The sequence below is a fragment of the Dipodomys spectabilis genome, unplaced genomic scaffold (genome assembly GCF_019054845.1).
Source record: "Dipodomys spectabilis isolate Male_0828 unplaced genomic scaffold, ASM1905484v1 ptg000095l, whole genome shotgun sequence".
Lineage (NCBI taxonomy): Eukaryota > Metazoa > Chordata > Mammalia > Rodentia > Heteromyidae > Dipodomys > Dipodomys spectabilis.
The window spans coordinates 24,072,984-24,096,227 of NW_024870772.1; the positions used below are offsets into that span (position 1 = coordinate 24,072,984).

General features: G+C 35.6%; 1 protein-coding gene and 1 pseudogene across 4 annotated transcripts in view; both read left to right on the plus strand.

Moving 5' to 3' along the window:
* Fndc3a (fibronectin type III domain containing 3A) overlaps nucleotides 1-23,244 on the plus strand; it is a 117,998-nt gene that overhangs the window by 87,074 nt on the left and 7,680 nt on the right. For all 4 annotated transcript variants that reach the window (XM_042685794.1, XM_042685795.1, XM_042685796.1 and 1 more), the window contains 13 exons: nucleotides 2,953-3,006; nucleotides 5,543-5,667; nucleotides 6,959-7,133; nucleotides 7,673-7,759; nucleotides 11,790-11,928; nucleotides 13,092-13,160; nucleotides 15,429-15,547; nucleotides 18,508-18,613; nucleotides 18,701-18,876; nucleotides 20,495-20,608; nucleotides 21,206-21,355; nucleotides 21,463-21,746; nucleotides 21,861-22,073. In XM_042685794.1, the coding sequence (XP_042541728.1) occupies nucleotides 2,953-3,006; nucleotides 5,543-5,667; nucleotides 6,959-7,133; nucleotides 7,673-7,759; nucleotides 11,790-11,928; nucleotides 13,092-13,160; nucleotides 15,429-15,547; nucleotides 18,508-18,613; nucleotides 18,701-18,876; nucleotides 20,495-20,608; nucleotides 21,206-21,355; nucleotides 21,463-21,746; nucleotides 21,861-22,073 (1,811 nt within the window). The remainder of the gene's footprint in view (nucleotides 1-2,952; nucleotides 3,007-5,542; nucleotides 5,668-6,958; nucleotides 7,134-7,672; nucleotides 7,760-11,789; nucleotides 11,929-13,091; nucleotides 13,161-15,428; nucleotides 15,548-18,507; nucleotides 18,614-18,700; nucleotides 18,877-20,494; nucleotides 20,609-21,205; nucleotides 21,356-21,462; nucleotides 21,747-21,860; nucleotides 22,074-23,244) is intronic.
* LOC122112525 lies at nucleotides 253-1,274 on the plus strand (annotated as a pseudogene).

Consider the following 23,244-nt stretch of genomic DNA (forward strand, 5'->3'; position numbering starts at 1 on the left):
AGGTTGGGGGTTTAGAAGCTGGGCTCCTCGTCTGGGTTTGCTTAGTTATGCTGCTTCTTTATGTAAAAGAGAGCTGGAATAAAGTTCTCTGACATTAAAGTAGTACTTAAGGTAAAGCCACCAAGTTAAAGGTTAAAAGGCCATCTCATGTCAGTGTGCCATGATGCAAATACATTCTGGACAGTGCTAGCCACCACAGTGGCTGCAGGGAGTAAGTGATTAATAGCTACAGCAGAAAATGGCCAGCACAATATGGGTGGAAACATCTTCTGCTCCAGACAACATCTTCTGCTAAGCTCTCTCTCTCTGCCACCATTTTCATGGTGAGATCCTGGGGGGGGGGGGAGGGTTGGTGCTTGGCATGAACCAGGGCACCTGGAGAACTGAGGAGGAGCAGGAGGCAGTGGCTGGCTGAGACACAGGCGTGGCAAGTCTTCTGCAGCTTTCCTGGCTTAGGCATTATTGAGCCAAGTTTACTGAGAGAATGGGAGCTGCTAAAGAAATTAGCTCTTTCTACTTTTGTGGTAGAAAATCAGCCATTACCTTCTGATTCATAATCATCAAAGAAGAAGAGAGCAAAGATAGAACATGGAGGTCATCAGGACCAAAACAAAGTTCTGATCATAGCAATGGATCACTTAACTTGAAAGCTCTAACTGAAAGCACTAGATGTAAGTTTGGTTTACTTGCTAAGATTGTGAATTACATGAAAACTCAGCATCAGCGAGACATACAACACCCTCTGACATTAGAAGAAATTTTGGATGAAACCCAGCATATATACATTGGATTCAAGCAGAAACTATGGTTAATAACTGAGGCATTAGTAAACAATCGAACAATTAATAAACAGGAAATACGCCTTCAAGCCCAAGCACAACTTGAAAGATAAGAAAGCCTCTTCTTCTCATCTTGGATCAGCATGACCAGCAAGTGTTAGGAGGAATTCTTTTAGAAGACATAGAAGAAGGACTGCCTAATTCCCAGAAAGCTATCAAGGCTGTAGGAGACCAGATTCTCATCATTAATTATCCTGTCAGTTTTTGTAACAGAAACTGGAGGCATGTCACTGTGGGCTCAATGGAGGAGGAGAAAATTGAAGAATATTTGAAGTGACAGGATATTTCTTCAATGCAGGAGTCTGGACTAAAGAAAATGGCCCAATTCAGAAAAGGAAAAAACCTCCATCACAGGAAAAGCAGTGTTTTAAGACTTAGAATGAACACTTGGCAGTAGGGCTGAAGGATTATTCATATGTTACCCCCAGCAAATAGGGGACATCTGGTCACTGAAGAAAGAAATACAGACAATTAAAATTTCCTTTGTTGATGCTTAGGATCTGGAGAGTCTTCCTATATGCTTCTCAGGACTGGAGAGGAGCAGTCATTTATAGAGCCAGTGTGGGTCACCAACCTCAAAGCTTATTTTAAATGAATAGGTGAGAAACAATGTGATAGTCCAGTGAATTTCTGTACTTCTTGGTAGAAAGACACTTAGCATGGCAGGCAGGTGTCTGCTATTTATTTCTCTTTCTAAATGGTACCTGGTTCCATTTTTCCTTTATTACTTAATTTAGACCAAGTTGGGCACATAGTCTTGATTGCCACATTTGTTTATTCCAAAAGAACGTATTTATAATAAAATCGTCATACAAAAAAGATCCTATTTATATTAGCCACATTTTGCTAAATTGGGCTACAAAAACATGATGGCATGAATCACACACACGCTCTTAAATCACTCTCTTCGAAGTCATCCATGTTTCATAATACTAATGCCTAGTCAAAGGAAGTCACCTGATCACACATAGCTCCAAAACCTCAGCAGCTTAGGACAGGGTGAACTCATGTATTACATGTCCTTTGTGACATTATCCGTTCTGTTTTCTGTTATTTCATTCCTTCATCTCAGGTCTGTCACAGGAAAAATAATCAGTCCCATTTAGAACATGGTATACTTGTACAAAGTGTGTGTGTGTGTGTGTGTGTGTGTGTGTGTGTGCGTGTGCGTGCGTGCGTGCACGCGCATGTACTGGGACTTGAATTGAAAGCCTTTGGCTCTTCCTTAGCTTTTACTCTCAAAGCTGGAGCTCTGCCACTCAAACCACACCTCTACTTTCAGCTTTTTGCTTGTTAATAGGAGATAAGAGTTTCTTGGATTTGTCTGCTTGGGCTGGCATCAAATTTCAGTCCTCAGAGCTTAGTCTCTTGAGTAGCTAGGATTACAAGTGTGAACTACCAGCACCTGGCTAGAAAATGGTTCTTCCCCCTCTCTTTTTTTTGCCAGTCCTGGGGCTTGAACTCAGGGCTTAGATGCTATCCCTGAGCTTTTTTGTGCTCAAGGCTAGTGCTCTACCACTAGAGTCACAGCACTGCTTGTGACTTTTTCAGAGTAGTTTATAGAAGAAAAGGGTCTCACAGACTTTCCTGCCTGGGTTGGCTTTAGGTGTGATCCTCAGATCTCAGCCTTGTGAGTAGCTCAGATTACAGGGGTGAGCTACCAGCACCCAACTATCTCCTTGGAGTAACACATAACTACCTTTCACTTATCAGTGACGAGGTCTGCTGTCCAAGGCTGTGGTGTTAGGCCTTTCCAGGGAGGGCCTTCACATTATTGAGAACAGTAATATAACCCCCCAGAGTATTTGTAGCAATGCCTTTCCTTTACTGTCCATTTACCCAGTATTAATATAGCTAAACTAGCTTGTAACCTCTTTTCTATTTTTCTTTGTGCTTTAAACAATGTATCACTTTGAGCTATATCACCACTTCCAGTTTCTGGTGAGTCTTATGGACTTTCCTGCCTGGGCTGGCTTCAACTGGTTATCCACAGATCTCAGCCTCCTGAATAGCTAAGACTACAGGCATGAACCACCAGTGCCTGGCTCCTAATCACAGTATCTTTTATGCAATACTAATTTGTATTCATTTCATTTGATGTTTGATGTTTCAGGCACCTAGTGACAATGGTTCTAAAATCCAAAGCTTTATCTTAGAATGGGATGAGGTAAGTAAATTGAATCCTCTTTAATGACTAAAATTGTAGAAATAATGTTTTGTTTGTTGTAATTATTTTTTCTTTTGAGAAATAATAATTTTATGTATTACATTAAAGGACTGATAGGAGGCTGGGAAGATGGCTCAGTGGTAGAGCGCTTGCCTTGCATGTGTGAGGCCCTGGGTTCGATTCCTCAGCACCACATAAGCAAAAAGAAAAAAGCCAGAAGTGGCACTGTGGCTCAAGTGGTAGAGCTCTAGGACAGTGCCCAGGCCCAGAGTTCAGGCCCCACGACCGGACCCAAAAAAAAAAAAAAAAAAAAGGACTGATAGGTTCAGTCAGTAATGTTTAGAAAACATTAATGTTTAGATTAATGTTTAGAAAATGTTTTCTAAACATTACTGACTGAACCTCCCTATTTTGTGGAGGTTTCCTAGTGTGTTGTTGTCATTATCATTTTATCAAAACTGTCACTTGTAGTGCTGGGAATATTGTTCAGCAGTAGAAATTAGCACAAAGCTTTAGGTTCAATCTCCAGCACCAAAGTGTAGGGGAGAAACCTGTAACTTGTATAATTACTTCCATAAGAGTGAAGCATTTTTCTACAACCACCCTAATGGCAAGGTTATTCATTTCCTATGCTAGTATAACTAATTACCATAAACATGATGGCGTTGAATAACATATCTATTTTTGTACAGTTCTAAAAGCCTTCAGAAGTCTGAAGTGGATTTCACTGGGCCAAAAGTAAAATAGCATGACCCTGCTCCCTCCTGGAGCTCTGGAAGAGACTCTTTCCTTGTCTTGACCAGCTTTAGTGGGCTGTGCCCATTACTTCATTCATAGCTATATCAACTTTTCTTCCTTGCTTCCATTGTTGTATCACCTTATTCCTCTTTTGTCTTCAAATCTCCTTGCCTCCCTCTTAGAAGGTCATTAACTTATTAGTCTTCTTTCTCAAGATCCTTAACTTAGCTACAGGGATTAGGACCTTGATATCTTTGACAAGAATTATTCAGTCTGGCAGTACATTGTTGCTGCTCAGTACATTGTTCTGTGGTCAGTTAACTTTTTATTTTGTTCTGCTCTTTACACCAAGTTAGAGGAGTGGCTAAAGAGAATGGGCCAACAAGGTTTTATTCCAGAAGTAGAGAATTCAAAGTTCAAATTTTCCTCTACATTGTAGAAGAAAAGCAATATAATATTGATAGATGATGACAGGCTAAACATCCCAGTTTAAACTTAAAACAAATTAAGAATAGAAAACTCATTCTTTATTTGACCATTTTTGTACCATTATTAAACAAGAAAGTAATGTTCAAAGCAGAAACAAGTCACAGTTGCTACTTATCCCTAATGTTATTTAACATTATTTCAGAAATGATAATGAATGCTATGTGACTTGAAACTGAAACAAGGTTACAGACATAGTGTCCTGGCTAGGGATCAAAAATTACTGAGAGATAATAGGATTTTCTTCTTAAACCACTCAGCAGACTCAATATCATTAAAACTAATGAGCGTTTAGTAAAACAGCTAGATACAATGTTTTCTTTCAAGAAAGTCACATCTTTTACCTGTACCAACCCAAAAAAGAAAAAAATATGTTTTAAGAACTTCATCCACTTTATTTAGTACCAAAATTTTCTATAATTCCAATAGTCTTATGCTGACCTGATTTTTCTCTCTCCCTCCTTACTACCTGTAATTAGGCTGTTCTTTCTTCTAGGATTGTTTCAGTGTTAAATACAAGCACTGGCCACTCCAAATCTTTAAGAATTCTTGGTAATATCTATGTGGAGTTTTATAAATATATTTTCTTAAAATTGTTTGCATAGGTGCTGGAGAACATGGCTCAGCAGTAGAGTGCCTACTTATTTAGCAAATGCAAAGATTGAGCTCTAATCCCAGATTCGACAGAAAATTGAGTAAATAAACAAAAACTGTTTGGATGGAGTTTTTCATAGGTTGAGAGAAATCTGCCAGTTGTCCATAATCAAAGATTATCTTGTGCCCACTACTACTCCAATGAGATTATGCAAGGGACTTAGCTAAAAAGAGTTTCTTTTATTATGGCCACATATTTAGCATTGGCTAAAAAAAATACTTGTACAGGATTATTTGTAGAGCAACTTAATATTTTTTTTAAATCTGCACTTGAATTTCAGTATATCAGCCTTGAGATTCATGATTTATATGTAACAGATGACTATTAATGTACACTAGCTAACTCATCACTATCAAGAAAAATATTGATGTAAATTTATCTTTGTAATAATATACATGAGGCCAGGCACTGATAGTTCACATCTGTAATCCTACTCAGGAAGCTGAGATATGAGGATCATGTTTTGAAGCCAGTCCAGGCAGGAAGAATCTGTGAGACTCCTATCTCCAAATAACCATCAGTGCAGCTGTGGTTCAAGTGTTAGAGCACTAACCTTGAGCAAAAAACAATAAGAAGCCCCAGTACTGATAAGACATACACACACATTACTAATTATAATACTATATATTATATATAATAATTATCCATTTATTTTAGGGAAAAGGAAATGGAGAATTTTGTCAGTGTTACGTTGGCTCACAGAAACAATTTAAAATTACTAAATTGTCTCCGGCAATGGGTTGTAAATTTAGATTATCAGCCAAAAATGACTACGGTTCAAGGTAAGATTATTTTACAAAATAATGTAAGTATTGCAGATTATCCAGTCAACTTAGTATGTATGGTTTTTCACAGTCCAAATTACCCACTATAAAAATTCTGCTTTATAGTTACATTATTAACATACTAAAAGCTAAAAGTGAATTTCTTAGTTACATAGGACTCCCAAGAGAGATTAAAAGCAGCAATTTCAATTATAAATTAAAGCTCCTATAATCCTATAGGAGGCTGAGCTCTGAGGACTGAAGTTTGGAGCCAGATCAGGAAGACAAATCTGTGACATTTATCTCCAAATAACCAGCAAAAAGCCAGACGTAGTAGAGCAACTGGCATGAATGAAAAAGCCACACAAGAGCACAAAGCACACAAATATATTCTAAACATGTGACTAAGATTTTTTTCATTAATCCTCAGCATTTGTGCTTTCATGATTTTGTTTAAAATTCTGGTGAATCCAGGAGCATCCAAGATGCCTGTTTAAATAGCTGGGCTTTGGGCTGGATATTGGCTCAAGTAATAGGGCACCTACCTGGTAGGCACAATGCCCTGAGTCCAGTCTCTTAACATGTCCAAAAACCTATAATGATTATAAATAGTCCTTTTAAGAGTCATATTGAAATTACATTTGTTCTAGAGATACTCCTGCTCACCTTTATGTGGCAAGTAGGTTTAATTACACAACTGAGAATTTGCATTTTCTATCTCATATAAATGGCATTATATGAAAGTATGTTTTAAAGCATACAAAATTTATACCAATAGAAGGAGGTTACTCTATAAATGTCTGTGTGTGTGTGTGTGTGTGTGTGTGTGTGTGTGTATATACATATGTATATATATTCTCTGGCTAGATACATTAAGATATTTAAAAAGGCTTAAAAATCTGAACAAAACTGCATTAAAAAAAGACTACTAGTTTATTTTTTGGTATCTGGTTATCTTAAAGACAGTTATCAAATTCAGGATACATTATTTGACTCAGTGTATTTGACTCAATGGAATTAGGAAGATTGAGATAGCTAGAGGAGAGAGACTGATGGAAAGGTGACAGATCAAGATGCGTGAGTTGACATATTGACTTGAAACCCCTTTGTACAACTTAATAATAAAAGATACCTTACTTAGTTTATAATTCACTGTTAATTTTTTTTTTCATTTTCCAGAGCTACAGGGGATATATACCTGAACAAGACCATTGTATTTGATCCCCTAGCACTGAAAAAAATATTTTCTTCATTTTTAAAAATTATTCTTCAACTGTAAAAGTTATTCTTTTTCATGCCTTATCCACAGTGGCTTTAGTGAAGAAGTATTATATTACACCTCAGGCTGTGCCCCGTCTATGCCAGCAAGTCCCGTACTAGCTAAGGCTGGAGTTACTTGGCTGTCCTTACAGTGGAGTAAACCCTCAGGAACACCATCAGATGAAGGAATTTCTTACATATTAGAGATGGAGGAAGAAACTTCAGTAAGTATGAATATATAGTTTAAATACAGTATTTAAAACATTTGAGTGTGACACTAAATCACATATTGTATTGACACCTTAATCCTTTAATCCTTGGCTTGTTATTATTTGGATAGGATGGAAGTGAGGGAGGAGGCAACCTTTTGTTTATAAAATGAAAGATTGTACACTGAGGGAGAATTAAATGCATTCAACAGTTACAATCTGGTTAGCTCTTACATCATCTCTGGGAAATTCCTTTTAGTTCTTGGAGTAGCTTTACTAATGGTGAAGTTGCCATTTGCCTACCTCTTCCCTCAACACAAAGATTTTCTCTTGGCTGCTACATTAAAAGTGAGTTCCCTGATATTTTACACAGGTTATGTATCATTTCCGGGACCACCCACTTAAGAGAGAAGCATCAAGGTGAGAATTGTACTCAGGATAGTCTTTATCACATACACATGGTTGGAGACAAAGAGGAACCTGCATTTTCCTCATATATTTGTTATTTCCCATACTTGTTCAATTAGACATTTAATTTTGTTTGACCTTTACAGGGATATGGTTTTAAGCCTAAATATGATGGAGAAGATCTTGCTTACACAGTGAAAAATCTCAGACGTAGTACAAAGTATAAATTCAAGGTAAGATTTGAGAGCTCTTAAAAAATTTTTTTTAGTTCTCTTTCTTTCTTCTCTCACTCTCTCTCCTTTCTCTTTCTTTGTTACTGTTGTTACTTTAAAGTCTAATACATACTTCATTCCTCTGGTTCCAAACTTTTTTTTTTTCTGTCAGTTGTGATGCTTGAACTCTGGGCTTGGGCACTGTCCCAGAGCTCTTCAGCTCAAGGCAAGCACTCTACCACTTGAGCCACAGTGCCATTTCTGACCAAACCTTAATTTTTTGACATTTTCTAGTAAGCTTTCTTGGTTTACTTTTTTATTATATATTAATACTTTTCATCTATTTACCTTCAAAACTATTTTAATAGTTTCTGGGGCTCTTTGCATAACGTGCACACATTATTTAAAATATGGATGTTGTTAGAAAACACTTCATTATACTTTTTGGAAATTTCAATACAAAAAGAAATTTCATTACAAAAAGTAATGCCATAAAACGATGCATCATAGTAAGTGGCACACAGCCTTAATTTTTCTCATTGCTGGTAGTCTTTTGAAGTTTATTTACTTTAAACTTCTCTTTTTCTCATTGTAATTATTTTGTAAGGATTGTGTACTATATAAATACCTTATCCATGATCATATTCATACTAGTTTTAATGCCTATTGATGGCTTTCACCTGAGTCAATATTCCTGAGAGTGTAGTTACGACTCCTTCCACAGATCACTCTCATTCACTTGAATCAGTGATAGGCTTTGAAGATTCCTCTATGGAGCCTTCTAAAATCCTCTTGCCTGTTGCAGCAACATTCTAGGATATGTTTCTTGTTTTTTTTTAGCATATGTATTGATGTTTCTTGTCAGGCAGTACTTGAATTAATATACCAGGTAATATAAGCCAGCCTAAATGTTTATGCAGCTTTCCCAGGATAATAAGATGCTTATTAATTAATTCAACATTTAACTTTTTCTACCAGTATTTACTAATCAAATAATTTTATATAAATGTTAGAAAACACTGCAACCGGTTTTTATTATTAGAAGCAAAGATTAATTTTAGTACTTCTTAAGAACCTTGGAAAAAATAATATCAAGAAATTTGATTATATAATGCATAATTATATTTGTAATGCCTTATTTCATAATAGCTTAATTCTAAAAACTTCTGATGACTGAATCATTTAATGTCTAAATACAGTTTTCATATTTATAAGATTTGTAAAATATTTAGGAAGTAGGCGCTTTGAGTATGGTTGAGATTTTTTGTTTGATTTTAGTTTTTTTATGTCAGTACTTAGCCTTAAACACAAGCTCTCATGTTCCTGATTAGCTTTTTTGCTCAAAGCTGGCACTGCCACTCCAGCCATACTTCCACTTCTGACTTTCTATTGAGTAATTGGAGATGGAGCCTCTTGGCTTTGTCTGCCTGAGCTAGATGAAGAGAATCTCGATGTTCAGATCTCAGCCTCCCAATGTAGCTGTGATTATAGGCTCCTGCCTGTCTAGATCTTTTTTTTTATGATACTAGATTGTATGTTTGGATTAGTTATAATTTGTTAAGTTTATTAAAATTCTTTTTTTTTTCTTTTTGCTTATGTGGTGCTGGGGAATCGAACCCAGGGCCTCATGCATGCAAGGCAAGCGCTCTACCACTGAACCACCTTCCCAACCCCAAGTTTATTAAAATTCTTGTAGCACTAATATGTTACTGCCACTGAATACACAGGCAGACACCACACATACACAAACACACACACACACACACACACACACACACACACACACACACACACACACTCACTGTGTTAAATTCTCCACTGTTCTGCTATAAGCAAACCAAGTATTAAACATTTCACTTTGGCAGCCCTTCAAGTTGTAAGAGAAAATGCTACTCACAAATAACCAAGTTGGATCCATAAGCCACTTCTTTGAATATCACTGGATCACAGTATTTTGTTATTGAGTAACAAAATAATGATGAGCTCTAGAGCAATGATTCTCAAAAATACCATCAGACAGTTCTATTAGTATCAGGTAAATCCTTAGAAATATAAGCTCTCTGGCCCCACCTCATCTATTCAAAGTTTTGTTCTGTACCTAGATGGATCTTTCTGAAAAACAACTCCCATTTAAGAAACCATTTCCTTAGTTTTATCAAAAATTCTTCATATTCCCATTCATTTTTTAAAGCATACTGTTTTAATTCCTTACTTGAACTGGCTGTACTACTTACTGTTGCCTTCGCAGAGTTCACTGTTTAATTCTTTACTTATGTTCAGGACTTTGCATCCTCTTTCTTACCCAAGTTTTCTCTTTCACTGCATTGCCCAGTAACATCTCTCATCACTTCCATTTCCCTTTCCAAACTTCCTGAACTATTTTAGGCCTTGAGAGTCTTTCTTTATCTTCTCAATCCATTTAATATACATATTTTTGTCTTCTGCATAAAGATTCTAAACTCCTTAGCTGGACCAGTGCTTGCCTAATGTGGTGTGAGGCCTTGGATTTATTCCCTAATACTGTAAAAAATAAAAATTTAAATGTACACTAATGTTCAGAGTCTCAATTTATAATAGCCAAAAAAGCAAAGCCAGAGACTATAGGATAACAGGAGAGTCACTTGATTCTAGGAGTTCAAGGTCAACCTGAACAACATAGTGACACACTATCTCAATAAAGGAAAAAAAAAATTCTAAACTCTTTGAAGCAAAGGACATCACACCTAGCATTTCTAACAGTGTTCTGTATGTGGTGGACACTTAACGCATACTCTGCTTATTTGTAAAATTAAAAAGGGATTAAAATTATGACTTTATTCCTCTAACTACATTTATAGTTAACTAAAGAAGATGCTTTACAGTAAAAGGAGACAGGGCTGAAGTCTATATATAATCTTAAAATCTTAAGTTTCAAAGTTAAAGTTTAAATAGACTCTGCACTACGTGGAGTATTAAATAACAAATTAATCCATAATTTAGTAGCTTAAAAAAATGAACATTTAGGGCTGGGAAGGTGGCTCAGTGGTAGAGCGTTTGCCTTGTATACGTAAGGCCCTGGGTTCGATTCCTCAGCACCACATAAGCAAAAAGAAAAAAAAAAGCCAGAAGTGGCACTGTGGCTCAAGTGGTAGAGTGCTAGCCTTGAGCTGAAGAGCTGAGGGACAGCTCCCAGGCCCAGAGTTCAGGCCCCACAACCGGACCCCCCCCCCAAAAAAAAATGAACATTTAAAGCTGGGTGCTGGTGGCTCATACCTGTAATCCTACTCAGAAGGCAGAATTCTGAGAATCGTAGTTCAAAGCCAGCCTGGGTGGGGAAAGTCCATGAGACTCTTATCTCCAATAAATCACCAGAAAAACAGAAGTGGCCCTATAGCTCAAGCTCCACGACTGACAAAAATAAAATAAAATAAAAATGAACATTTATTTCTTATCTCAGTTTCTGCAGATCCAGGAGTTCAGGACCAGATTTAGCGAAGTGTTTTTTATTTAGACTCTTAGATTGTAATCATCTGAAGGCCTCCTGGGAGGCCACCTGGAGGATCCACTTCCAAGTTTACTCATGGTTGTCACCAGGAGCCATGAGATCTTTACCCACTGACTTCTCCAGAGAGAAATTAAATACACTATCATTTCTGCTACATTCTCTGTGTTTGAATCAAGTACACATTCTATACAAGTGAAGGAGATCTGTGCTTCACTTTTTGTAGAGGAGATTAAAAAAATTGTGGACATCTTTTTTAAGCACTAAGAATAAGCAAGCCTTTCAAAATCATCAGATTATAGCTTGTTTGATTTGGGCCGTTGTGCTAATATCATACTGTGAGGCTCACGCTTGAATTCTTGGGAGTAACCCTAAAAGGAAATACACTTGCATATTTGTTACATGTGCCCAGTTCCTAGTGAAGTCATGCAGTTTTTCAAAGAAACAAGCCATCATATTCTGAAATTTATTTTATCATTTGATCAAACCTTTGTTTTGCTCTTTGCTTGTTCATAAAGCCAATAATATCATTAGGGTATCAAACATTAAGTTTTTGTGTTCTCACCACAGGTTATTGCTTATAACTCAGAAGGTAAAAGTAATCCAAGTGAAGTAGTAGAGTTTACTACCTGTCCTGATAAACCAGGAGTACCTGGAAAGCCTTCAGTTAAAGGAAAGATACATTCACACAGTTTTAAAATAACTTGGGGTAAGATACTATGCATATTCATACATCATTACTCTGTATTAAAGTAATTTGAATGTGAAGATAATTTTTAAGATAAATATTTGAGACTACTGTAGATAGACTGGCCTTGTGAAAAGATACACTGGGCTAGAGGTTTGCTACATCTGTCCTTAGAAGAGAAAAAGAAAAAAAAAGATTTAGTTAAAAATCCAAATTCTTACTTTATGGGTGTCATGTCCATGTTTACTACAGTGTTACCATGGGTTTCAACTATATTCAAATAGTGGCGGTTTTTTTGTGTAGAATATTCCAGTGTTGTGCCAAGTAAGAAGAGAAAAGGCCAGACTAACCAAGGTGTTTATTAGAAAAAAAGTGACACTGATGATCTACACAATTTCCTAAGCTGGTGTTTTCTTATAGAAAGGCTTTTCATAAATTTAGTCATTTTAATCTACCAAGTTAGCATTATTAGGTTTGACTTTGTAAGGTGTACAGCAATAATTTCCTGTTCTGTGTAAAACAGGAAAAAAATAATAAAATTTTGATTAATAAAAGAAATGATTTATTTGAATAAATTTGTTAATTCAAAGTAGTCCAATAAAAAATGATTGATTCATTTGTAGATCTTTTCATGGCAAACTGTACTCACAAAGCAGCTCAGACTGGACACAGAGGAACTGAGAATACACCAAGATTTATGAACAGCAATAACATTGTGCAATAAAAGATTACTAAACTTGCAGCCAGATGATTTGGGTTGTCTTGATTGGCAGAAGCAGCAAAATTAGCTATTCTTTTAATGCAAATATTTATTGAGCATCTGCTTATATACTAGTTTAATGGGAAAGCAAAGATATAAATTGATCTGTGCCTGAAGAATTCAGAATAATATAGACTTCAATAATAATTACAAAATATTCACAAATGTCAAACCGCCTTTAGAATCTAAAGTGAATGGAATATTATGTACCCATTAAAAGGTCTTATAGAAAAGATTTATAAACATGGGAAAATATGGTAAATTCATTGAAAAGCAGATGATAGCAACATAGCAAAATGAGGTATAGATAATTAAAACACTGCAGTGGTTCGCTTTTCTTTTTAAATAATCGAACTTTTGTATTTTATTCTGCCTTTTACATTTTATGTACTTTGCCTTTTAACACTTTTGTTTCTTTGAATAGATCCACCAAAAGACAGTGGAGGGGCACCCATTAATAAGTATGTAGTAGAGATGGCAGAAGGTTCTAATGGTAAGAATAGCTTGATAGATTTATTAATTCATATAACTTAATAGATTTGTTCCAGTTAGTCATTCTCACCTCTCCTCTTCATGGCTTTACATTTTATATCATTTATTTCCTCATTTTTTTCATCTACTAACATATTTACTACAAGCTGTCCTTGATTTTGTTTATGTGTTTATGGTGTTATTATCCACTTCAAATTCTGATCTCCAGAAATATAGTGTAATCAACTATATGACTGCTATCCACCTATCTAGTATTATATCAGAAATATAGTGTAATCAAATATATGACTGCTATCCACTTATATAGTATTATATGTGCATATCCTTGATTCTTTTTCAAATTTTTTGCTCAATTCCACCATATCCAGATAAATCATGATATACTATGAGGTCTTCCAAAGATTAGATTACTTAGATTTATCTTCAAAGTTATACAAAGAAGTTGCCATTCAGCAAAGCAGTTTATGAATACAGTGCATCGCTCTCACCTACCCTTCCCAACTTCACCCCTTTCCTTAATTTTCTTAAGTTTGTAGAATATGCATTGAATTTTATGACTGCATTCTCCCCGCTTCTTTTCTTCCTACCCCTTGTCTCCACCCCTTCCCCCACACTTTTGAGTACCCATTTCCAGGTGTATATTTTATTCGACTGTGAGTTAGCCTTTCTAAAGAATTAGACCATTTAAGTTCTCCCCCCGAATCCACCATATTTCAGTTAATACACTTACATACAGTTTTTTTTACTAATTTATTTATAAGCATGTTTTCTCTCATAGTGGAACCTATATAGAGTCTTTGTCTCTCTGGGCCTAACATTTCATTTAACGTGATTCTTTTCCAGGTCTTTTTATTTCTTTGCAAATGATACAATATCATTCTAATGCATCAGTAAAATTCTACCAAGTGTATATACCACATTTTCTTGATCCATTTTTCCGTGTAGCAGCATCTGGGTAATTGCATGCCTTCGCTGTGGTGAATAGTGCTGTGGGGAATATGGTTATGCAGGTGGCCTTAACTGTATCCTAGTTTGTAATCTATGTGATAAATGCCCAAGAGTGGAATTTCTGGATCAAAAGTTGTTCTATATTTAGGTTTTTGGAGACTCTTCACATTGCTTTCCAGAGTGGTTGAACAAGTTTACATTCTCACCGTGTTCCTAGGGTTCCTTTTCACCCACATCCACACCAGCATCTGTTAATGTTGTCTTCTTGATGTTGGCCATTCTAATTGGGTTGAGATGGAATCTCAGTGTTGTTTTGATTTGCATTTCCTTTATGGCCAGAGATGTTAAATATTTTATATGTCTATTGGCCATTTTTGCTTTGTCTTCTGAAAAGTCTATGTTTAGCCCATTTGTCCATTTTTTAATTGAGTTGTTGATTTTTTTTTTTTTTTTTTTTTGCCAGTCTTGGAGCTTGAACTCTGGGCCTGGGTTCTGTTCCTGAGCTTCTTTTGTTCAAGGCTAAATGCATTACCATTTGAACCACAGCACCACTTCCAGCTTTTTCTGAGTAGTTTTTAGTGGAGATATCTCACAGACTTCCCTGTTCAGGCTGGTCTCAAACCTTGGTCCTCAGATCTCAGCTTCCTAAAGTAGCTAAGATTACAGATGTGAGCCAGTGTCCAGCTTGCAAAGGAGATTTTGATGTTAACAAAATTTTGTTCCTTACTGTACCTTAGAGCCTTAACATAGGGGAGGAAGAATTCAGAGCCACTAGCGCCCAGTGAGTTTTTAATAATTTGAGGATTTCGTTTCTTAAGTTCTCTGAGACTATATTACTTTTAGTAAGCTACTTTTGTAACAAATGAACCTCATTCTTGATTCTCACTTAACAATTTTGATTTCTCAATAAAGAAAACAGTTTTGATTTTTGTAAAATGACCTATTTCCTGCAAAAAAAAAAATAGTGTCTTTAATGCTAAACTTCCTATGACATTGGTTCTATTTTTTTGTTTGTTATAATGTTATTACTGGACCAGTAAACACATTTAAAATTCTTAATGAATAGTAAATTATCAAGCTATACAAAGTCTGTGCAGAGTTCAAGATATTTCACTTCAACAAGGCCATTGTAGATTTATCTAGGAAGCTGCACTCACAAAGAAAATTAGATAATTTCCAGGAAACTGAAAACAAGCTTATATTGTTTCTGACAAATTGCATACATACTTGCTTTGTGAAGCTAGGATACCTGCTGGGTCCATGATATCAAAATGTTAAACATTACCTAGTAGCTGATTGAACACAATTCTTCATCTTACAGGAAACAAATGGGATATGATATACAGTGGTGCTACGAGGGAACATCTTTGTGATCGACTGAATCCAGGCTGTTTCTATCGTTTACGAGTTTACTGCATTAGTGATGGAGGACAGAGTGCGGTAATGCTTAATATATATTGTCTTTTCTTTAAGCTTGGCCAAATGGGCTAGGATCACCAGATGCTACCTTAAATATTGAAATGTGTCTACAAATGTCAAAAAGTAATTTCTGTAATATAAGGGGCTAATATAGTTAACAGAGCATTCTAGGGGCTGGGTCTGTGGCTTAGTGATAGAGTGCTTGCCTAACATGCATGAAGTCCTGGGTTTGATTCCTCAGTACCACATAAACAGAAAAGACTGAAGTGACGCTGTGGCTCAAGTGTTAGAGTGCTAGCCTTGAGCAAAAGAAACTCAGGGACAGTGTCCAGGCTCTGAGTTCAAGCCCCAGGACTGGCAGAGAAAAAAAAAAGAACATTGTAATATGACACTTTGCTCATTGTAAGAAGTCAGTAAGTATTGTCTAATGGTGTTTAGCTTTGAAAAAATATATAGAAACACTGGGGAAATGTTTTAAAATGTTTTTTTTTAATTTTTGAATAGTGTTCAATAACCATCCCAAGCAGGGATAGAAATATAATCAATCATGCACTAGTTTACTGCTCCATAAATAGTGTGTGTGTGTGTGTGTGTGTGTATCAAGAGAAACCATAAAGTATCGTTTATTATTTAAGTACATGTTTATTTCAGAAGCACTAGCCTTTGTTTTATTAGTAGAGCTCAAATAATCAAAACAGATTTAAGTGTCCCATTATCTATCTATAAGGCATTTCTAGTATTTTCTGTAGAAGTATATTTTTTAAAAGAAATAACTTTTTAAATTTACTTTTTATTTCTTCATTTTTTTGTTCAATGCTAGGGTTTGAAGTCAAGGCCTTGATGTGTCCTAGGCAGGAACACTACTATTTTTAACAATACTTCCCACCCTGCTTTTTCCTGATTATTTTAGAAATAGGGTCTAGTGAATTTTTATGCCCAAGCTGGTCTTGAACCGTTGTATCTGAGCCATCTAAGTAGCTAGGATTACAGGCATCTGCCATCATCACCCAGCTATACTGGTTATTTTTAAGATAGGAGTCTCACTTTCTGTCCAGCTTCTCTCAATGAGAGGGAGCCTCTCAAACTTTTCTGCTTAGGTTTGCCTGGATCCTCCATTCTCCTTATCTCAAGTAGCAAGTGAACTTTCTACCCATGCTGGCATTGAACCCCTGTATCTTGAACTAGGATTACAGGTATAAGCCACCAACACCCAGTCAGAATTTTTTTTCAAACATAATTTAACCCAATGAAAATATTCTTTTTTTAAAAAATGGGGCTGGGTATGGGGCTCAATGGTAGAGTGCTTGTCTAGCATGCATGAAGCCCTGGGTTCAATGGCTCAGTACCACATAAACAGAAAAAGCCAGAAGTGAAGTGACACTGTTGCTCAAGTGTAGAGTGCTAGCCCTGACCTGAAGAGCTCAGGAGCAGCAACCACACCCAGAGTTCCAGCCCTATGACCAGCAAAATAAATTAATTAATGAATTAATTAAAATTAAAAAATGAATTATAAGTTTTTCTTTGAAAATGAGTGTTGAGAAACTGAGTGTGAGTCCTGCCTAACATATTTGTGATATAATTGCTAATTATTCAATAAGAAAATCTCAGCTGGGAGCCTGCCAGTGGTCCATGCCTGTAATTATAGCTGCTCAGGAGGCTGTAGGAAAGTCTGTGAGGCTCTTATCTCTAGTTGACCAGCCAAGATCTGGAATTAGAGATGTGGCTCAAGTGGTAAAGCACCCAACTACTTAGGAGGTGGAGATTAGGAGGATTGTAGTACCAGAGTAGATTAGGCAAAATGTAAGACCCTCTCTGAAAATAACTGAAATGACAAGAGTGAGGGTGTGGTTCGAGTAAGTTGAGTACTTGCCTAGCAAGAATAAGAGCCTGAGTTCAAATGCCAGTACCATCAAATAAGAAGAGGTCTCCTGGTATTACGGGTGTAACTCAGGTGCAACATTTGCCTCACATACCTCAGGCCTTAGATTTGATTCCAGTGTTTCAAATAAAGAAAATGGAAAAAAAAATCTCTGGATTTAAGAAAAGCAAACACATGCAAAATTCTATTACTCTATTCTAGACAGCATTAGAACATTCTTATACACAGGATACTTTTCTGAATAAAATGAGATGACTAAATATTTTTTTTCTATTTTAAAAGAATGGTGTGTATAAAGCTTTTATTACAGCATAGATAAGGAATATGGTACTGTCTATGTCAATGAATGTCTATGTCTATGAATGTCTTTTCAAATACAACTAAGACTAGGAATATAGCTCAGAAAATAGAATACTACTTCACCATGCCCAAAGCCCTGGGTTCAATCCACAGCAGTGAATGAGTGAGTGAGTGCATGAGCAATTAGATGAATGGATGGGTAGCTGGGTGAGTAATTGAGTGTGTGAGTGAGTGAGTGAACAAATCTGAAAGACTTCAAAATATATGACAAAAACTGAAAAGAATACCAAATACCTAGAGAAACTTTGGTGATTTTAGAAGGAAAGGTTTTAATAATAACAATAAATTAGTGTTTAGGTACAACCAAGTCACCAAGAGTCTTAAGTCTGGACCTCTTGAAAACAAGACAGGAAACTTTTACAGAATGTTAAAGCATTCTTTCTTAGAAGAGGACATTCATAGACCCATTTGGAGAGAATAAAAAACATAGCCTATTGAGTTATATTAAATCAATTTGTTTTGTTTTTTAATTATGGGAAGGAAATGAAATATTTGTTAGGGTTCTTTTTTCAGTAACTCTCTTTGTAGGCACACAGCACATGTCTTCATTTACCTATAAAAACTTTGTGTTTTAATGATTTAATCAGGTTTTGACTCTGTTCAGAACTTTTCCTTTTTGGTTCATAGTTAAGTACAATTTCAAGTTATTGGTGTTTGTGTTTGTATTATTTTCCTAAACCAAAAGCAATCTGATTATATGGTTTGGGGCATTTTTGTTTTGTTTTTGCTTTTGTTTTGGCAGGTCTCTGAATCTTTACTTGTGCAGACTCCGGCTGTACCTCCTGGCCCATGCCTCCCTCCCAGATTACAGGGTAGACCCAAAGCAAAAGAAATACAGTTGCGATGGGGTAATTTCTATTTTGGTAATGAATTATAACTAAGTTAGAACTGAAAATGTTCTTCTTGTTAAGATTCATAAATCTTTCCACCCTTAGGACCCCCTCTGGTTGATGGTGGATCGCCCATTTCTTGTTACTGTGTAGAAATGTCTCCTACAGAAAGAGATGAACCCAGAGAAGTTTACCAAGGTCCTGAAGTGGAATGTACAGTGAGCAGCCTTCTTCCTGGAAAGACTTACAGCTTCAGACTGCGTGCTGCTAACAAAATGGGGGTGAGAAGACTGTTGAATTGTGAATTACTGGATTCTCAAATCATAATCACATAGTGGTTAATTTTAACACGAATTATCATGCCCATGTGTTGGTCATTTTGCTTTTAATAGGTGACTCCTCAAGTTTACAATTTTTAATAAACTTATAAAAACATAGTATGTCCTATAACTAGAGTTTTTGCCTTAGTATTTTGAAACCTTCCTTCTAATTTCAACAAGATTAAAGAGTAAATTTGCAATAATGTGAAGAGATAACACTTTCATTTTCTAAAAGTTAACTAGAATAGCTTACAGAAACAAAACATTACTCATTTGAAATTGAAGATAAAATATCTAACTCCTGTTTTGTACTTAAGAAACTGCCTAGAGAGGAGAGAAGAGAAATATTAGTTAGGAAATGTTAATAAGCCAATAATCTATTTGTATGCGGCATTTACTAACAGTTGTCATTCTTTTTTCTTTTCCTAAGGGGCCAGAGAGGGGGAGACACAATAAGCATTTCTGGTTTTGAATGGATTGTTACAAAAATATTACATATGTCTTCAGTCACATTTAATGTATAGAACCAGTGGTACCTCCATTTTATTACCATGAAGAAACTAGAGCTCAGAAAAGCCTTACCAAAAATCACACGAAATAAATGATAGTATAATCCACAAACCCAATTTTGTCAGACTCCAGAGCTAAGGATCTTTCCACTGAACTATGACACTTCTTCTTTAGGCAGTTTAAGTACAGACTAGGAGTTTGGTTTTTTTGTGCTTTTTTTTTTTCAATCTCAAATGATTAATGTTTTTGTTTCTGTAAGCTATTCTATAGTTAACATTTTAGAAAATTAATATCTCTTCACATTATTGCAAATTTTAGTGAACTATACTATATTTCACATCCTGTCTCTCGCATTTATATCTGCAAGCTTATTTTAAATTTTTCCTATTGTAAATTCATATACTTGGTGGGTAGTGTTTATTTAAATGTATCCTTTCTATATAAAGTCATCAGCTTATCAGCCTCATAAGACTGCATTACATTTTAAGGTCAAAGAACCAGTGCCAAATTTTAAAGTACATTGGTGTTTACTGTCTCCCATGCTTTCAAATATGTTTGTCATCTCCCATTTCTTCACTCGGCTTAATTTATTTATTCCACCTATTCCCTGCCCTTCTTACGAAAGCCAATTTGTGGAAGAAGAAAGTGTAGTAAAATTAAGTGTAGATTATAAGTATAATGTATAAGTGTAAATTATTAAATCTTTGTATTTTTTGTGCATGCTTTTAGAATTATGGCCAAATTAGTTTTAAAGGACAGGGAAGATTAACTTAATTACCAGTTTCATTTTGTTGATGTGCTACTGGTACACTCATGGCTACTGTTCTATCACTTTAGCCATGTCTCCAGTTCCAGTTTTTGACTGGTTAATTGGACATAGGAATATGTTGGGCTTTTCTGTCTGGGCTGGCTTCAAACCAAGATCTTCAGATCTCAGCCTCTTGAATAGCTAGGGTTATAAGAGTGATCTATGAGCTCCTGGCCTGGTGAATCTTCAAATGTGGAATTCTAGGTTAGTAGATGTCTTAAGGGTAAAAAAATTAAAATGCTTATGCTTATTTTTTTGTAGTTTGGACCATTTTCAGAAAAATGTGATTTTACAACAGCCCCTGGGCCACCAGACCAATGCAAGCCCCCTCAGGTGACATGCAGATCTGCAACTTGTGTACAAGTGAATTGGGAGGTACTGTCATTTCTACTCACCTACAATTGGAGCATTCTGCATAAAAGAATAAAGATTCTCTCCATTTTTACACATAGAATAAATCTAAGCTAAATTCTCTTTTTTAAACATTTGCATAAGCTACACTTTGAAGTATTATTGAGCTCTTTTACATGTTGTACTTTGTATTTTCATCAAATGCTTTGTCTCAGTACTTACATAGTTCAGCCACCAGTGAATTTAATGTTCAGAACAAACAGATGGACATAATACAATGTCTCTTATCTTTATTATCTCCAGTGTATTTATTTTGTATAACAATAATCAGTAGTGATAATTATATTTTCAGTTTCCTTTGAAATTTAGCAAGGAAAATTTCCTTGTGGAGTTTTAAATTTTATTTAACTTAATAAAATTACTTTGAAGAACATTGATCTTAAAATACTTAGTTATATTCCTATTTCTAATTTGAAACATAGTTATATTTTAGCCAAAAATGAAATTCAGATTATATTAATAAATAAAGCAAGTTTTTAAATATGCTTAGGGAGAGACCTTTTTTCCTAAAACCTGTTTGGTCACTATCAGGACAGTTTTTTATCCTTTTTTCACTTAAAGAGTCCTTCAAGTAATGGAACTGATATCACTGAGTATCGACTGGAGTGGGGAGGAGTTGAAGGAAGTATGCAGATATGTTACTGTGGACCTGGCCTCAGTTATGACTTAAAAGGACTTTCACCAGCAACTACCTATTATTGCAGAGTCCAGGTAAAGGTGATCAGTGCCTTGGCACAATACTCTGTCTAACGTTTACTGTTTCATGAGCATTTCCATAGTCATGTTGTTATTAACTTGGAGACTTTGTTAACTTGTAGGCTCTCAGTGTGGTGGGTGCAGGCCCTTTCAGTGAAGTAGCAGCCTGTGTGACACCACCATCAGTTCCTGCCATCGTGACTTGTCTTCAAGAGATAAGTGATGACTATATAGAAAGTCCCTATTATTCACCTTCTTCATGCCTTGCAATAAGCTGGGAAAAGCCTTGTGACCATGGCTCAGAAATCCTTGCCTACAGCATAGACTTTGGAGATAAGCAGCCCTTAACAGTGGGAAAGATGACAAGCTATATTATAGACAATTTGCAACCAGATACAACATACAGGTACACTCAACTCTTGAAACTGTTAAGTTGTGCCTAATTAAGAAAAACAATTCAAAGGAAATAATCATGATAAATGTGTGTTTTGTTTTCGTTTGTTTTTAATGTGGCTCTTAGAATACGAATTCAAGCCTTGAATAGCCTTGGAGCTGGTCCTTTCAGCCATATGATAAAACTGAAAACTAAACCCCTTCCTCCCGATCCACCTCGTCTGGAATGTGTTGCCTTTAACCACCAGAACCTTAAGCTGAAATGGGGAGAAGGAAACCCAAAGACATTGTCAGCAGATTCTATTCAGTACCACCTTCAAATGGCAGATAAGAATGGAAGGTGGGTTTTTACGTGTACTGTTTTTCAAATATCAGAAGGCTTAATGTTGATTTTCTATTTATAATTTAAGTAGAATGATAAAATTAAGTAGACTATTCTTAACTGTCTTCTTGCAAACTAATGATGGCTACAAAATAACTCTTCAAGTGTTTCTAGTAGTCATTTTACAGTAAGTGATTGTGATTTGTTAAAGGTTTGGAGGGCAAAAATTATGTCACTCTCTATTGTACTCATGACCCAGTCTGCACACTGAATGAACAGTGAACATTCTTCATAGACAGATCTTGGCTAGAGCCTTAATTAGTTAATTATTTAAAGCTACAGCCTTTGAGGCTATTCTGTCATTCAAGGTCTTATCTCTGCTCTTTTATATATATATATATAGATAGATAGATAGATGTTATACATGGTATTATACATATCATACCATATAGTTCCTCACTAAATCATGTATTTTAATTAGTGTTATTCAAAATTTTTACAGTATTAATTACCTAAATAGCGATTTGGAGCTGTTTATTCACATTATACCCATAGAAACAATGGTACACAATGTTCTACAGCTGTTAATCTTCTAACAGCTTTTCTCAAGGTTTACTTTGGGTTTTTCTTGTTAGAATTATATCCTAGCCAAGTATTTAATAATGAAATATGTGTGATGATTGTACATAAGTACTCTATGAAACATACTTGTGCTGTAAAATAACAATATTTTTGTGTACAACACGACTTCTCAGGAACATACATAGGCTAGTATTGATTATTTCCCATAGTCTATGTGTATGAACATCTTTGTGCCTTTGTTCTTGGCAGAAGTTTATGTATTCACTGTGTTCTTATCTCTAGGATGTTCTTGCCTTCCCACAAGCTTTCATAGAGATATTTATCTTTGCTGTATTTACTACTAGTGAGTGAATTAAGTCTTTAAATTATTTTCATGTGGGGTGGTACAAGAAAGCTTACTGGAAACATTTCCAATTAGTGCCTTGGTGAGAGAGAACAGGATCAAGATTCTATTATAAATTCTGTTATGTTCTGTGATAGAACTTCAAACTCAATATTCATTTAGCAGCTAGAGAATTTTTGTAGATTATAAATATAGCTGCAGAAAATGAAAAAAATCACCTTTTTGAGATCATAGATAACTTTAATAAATTAAATCAACTTTTTG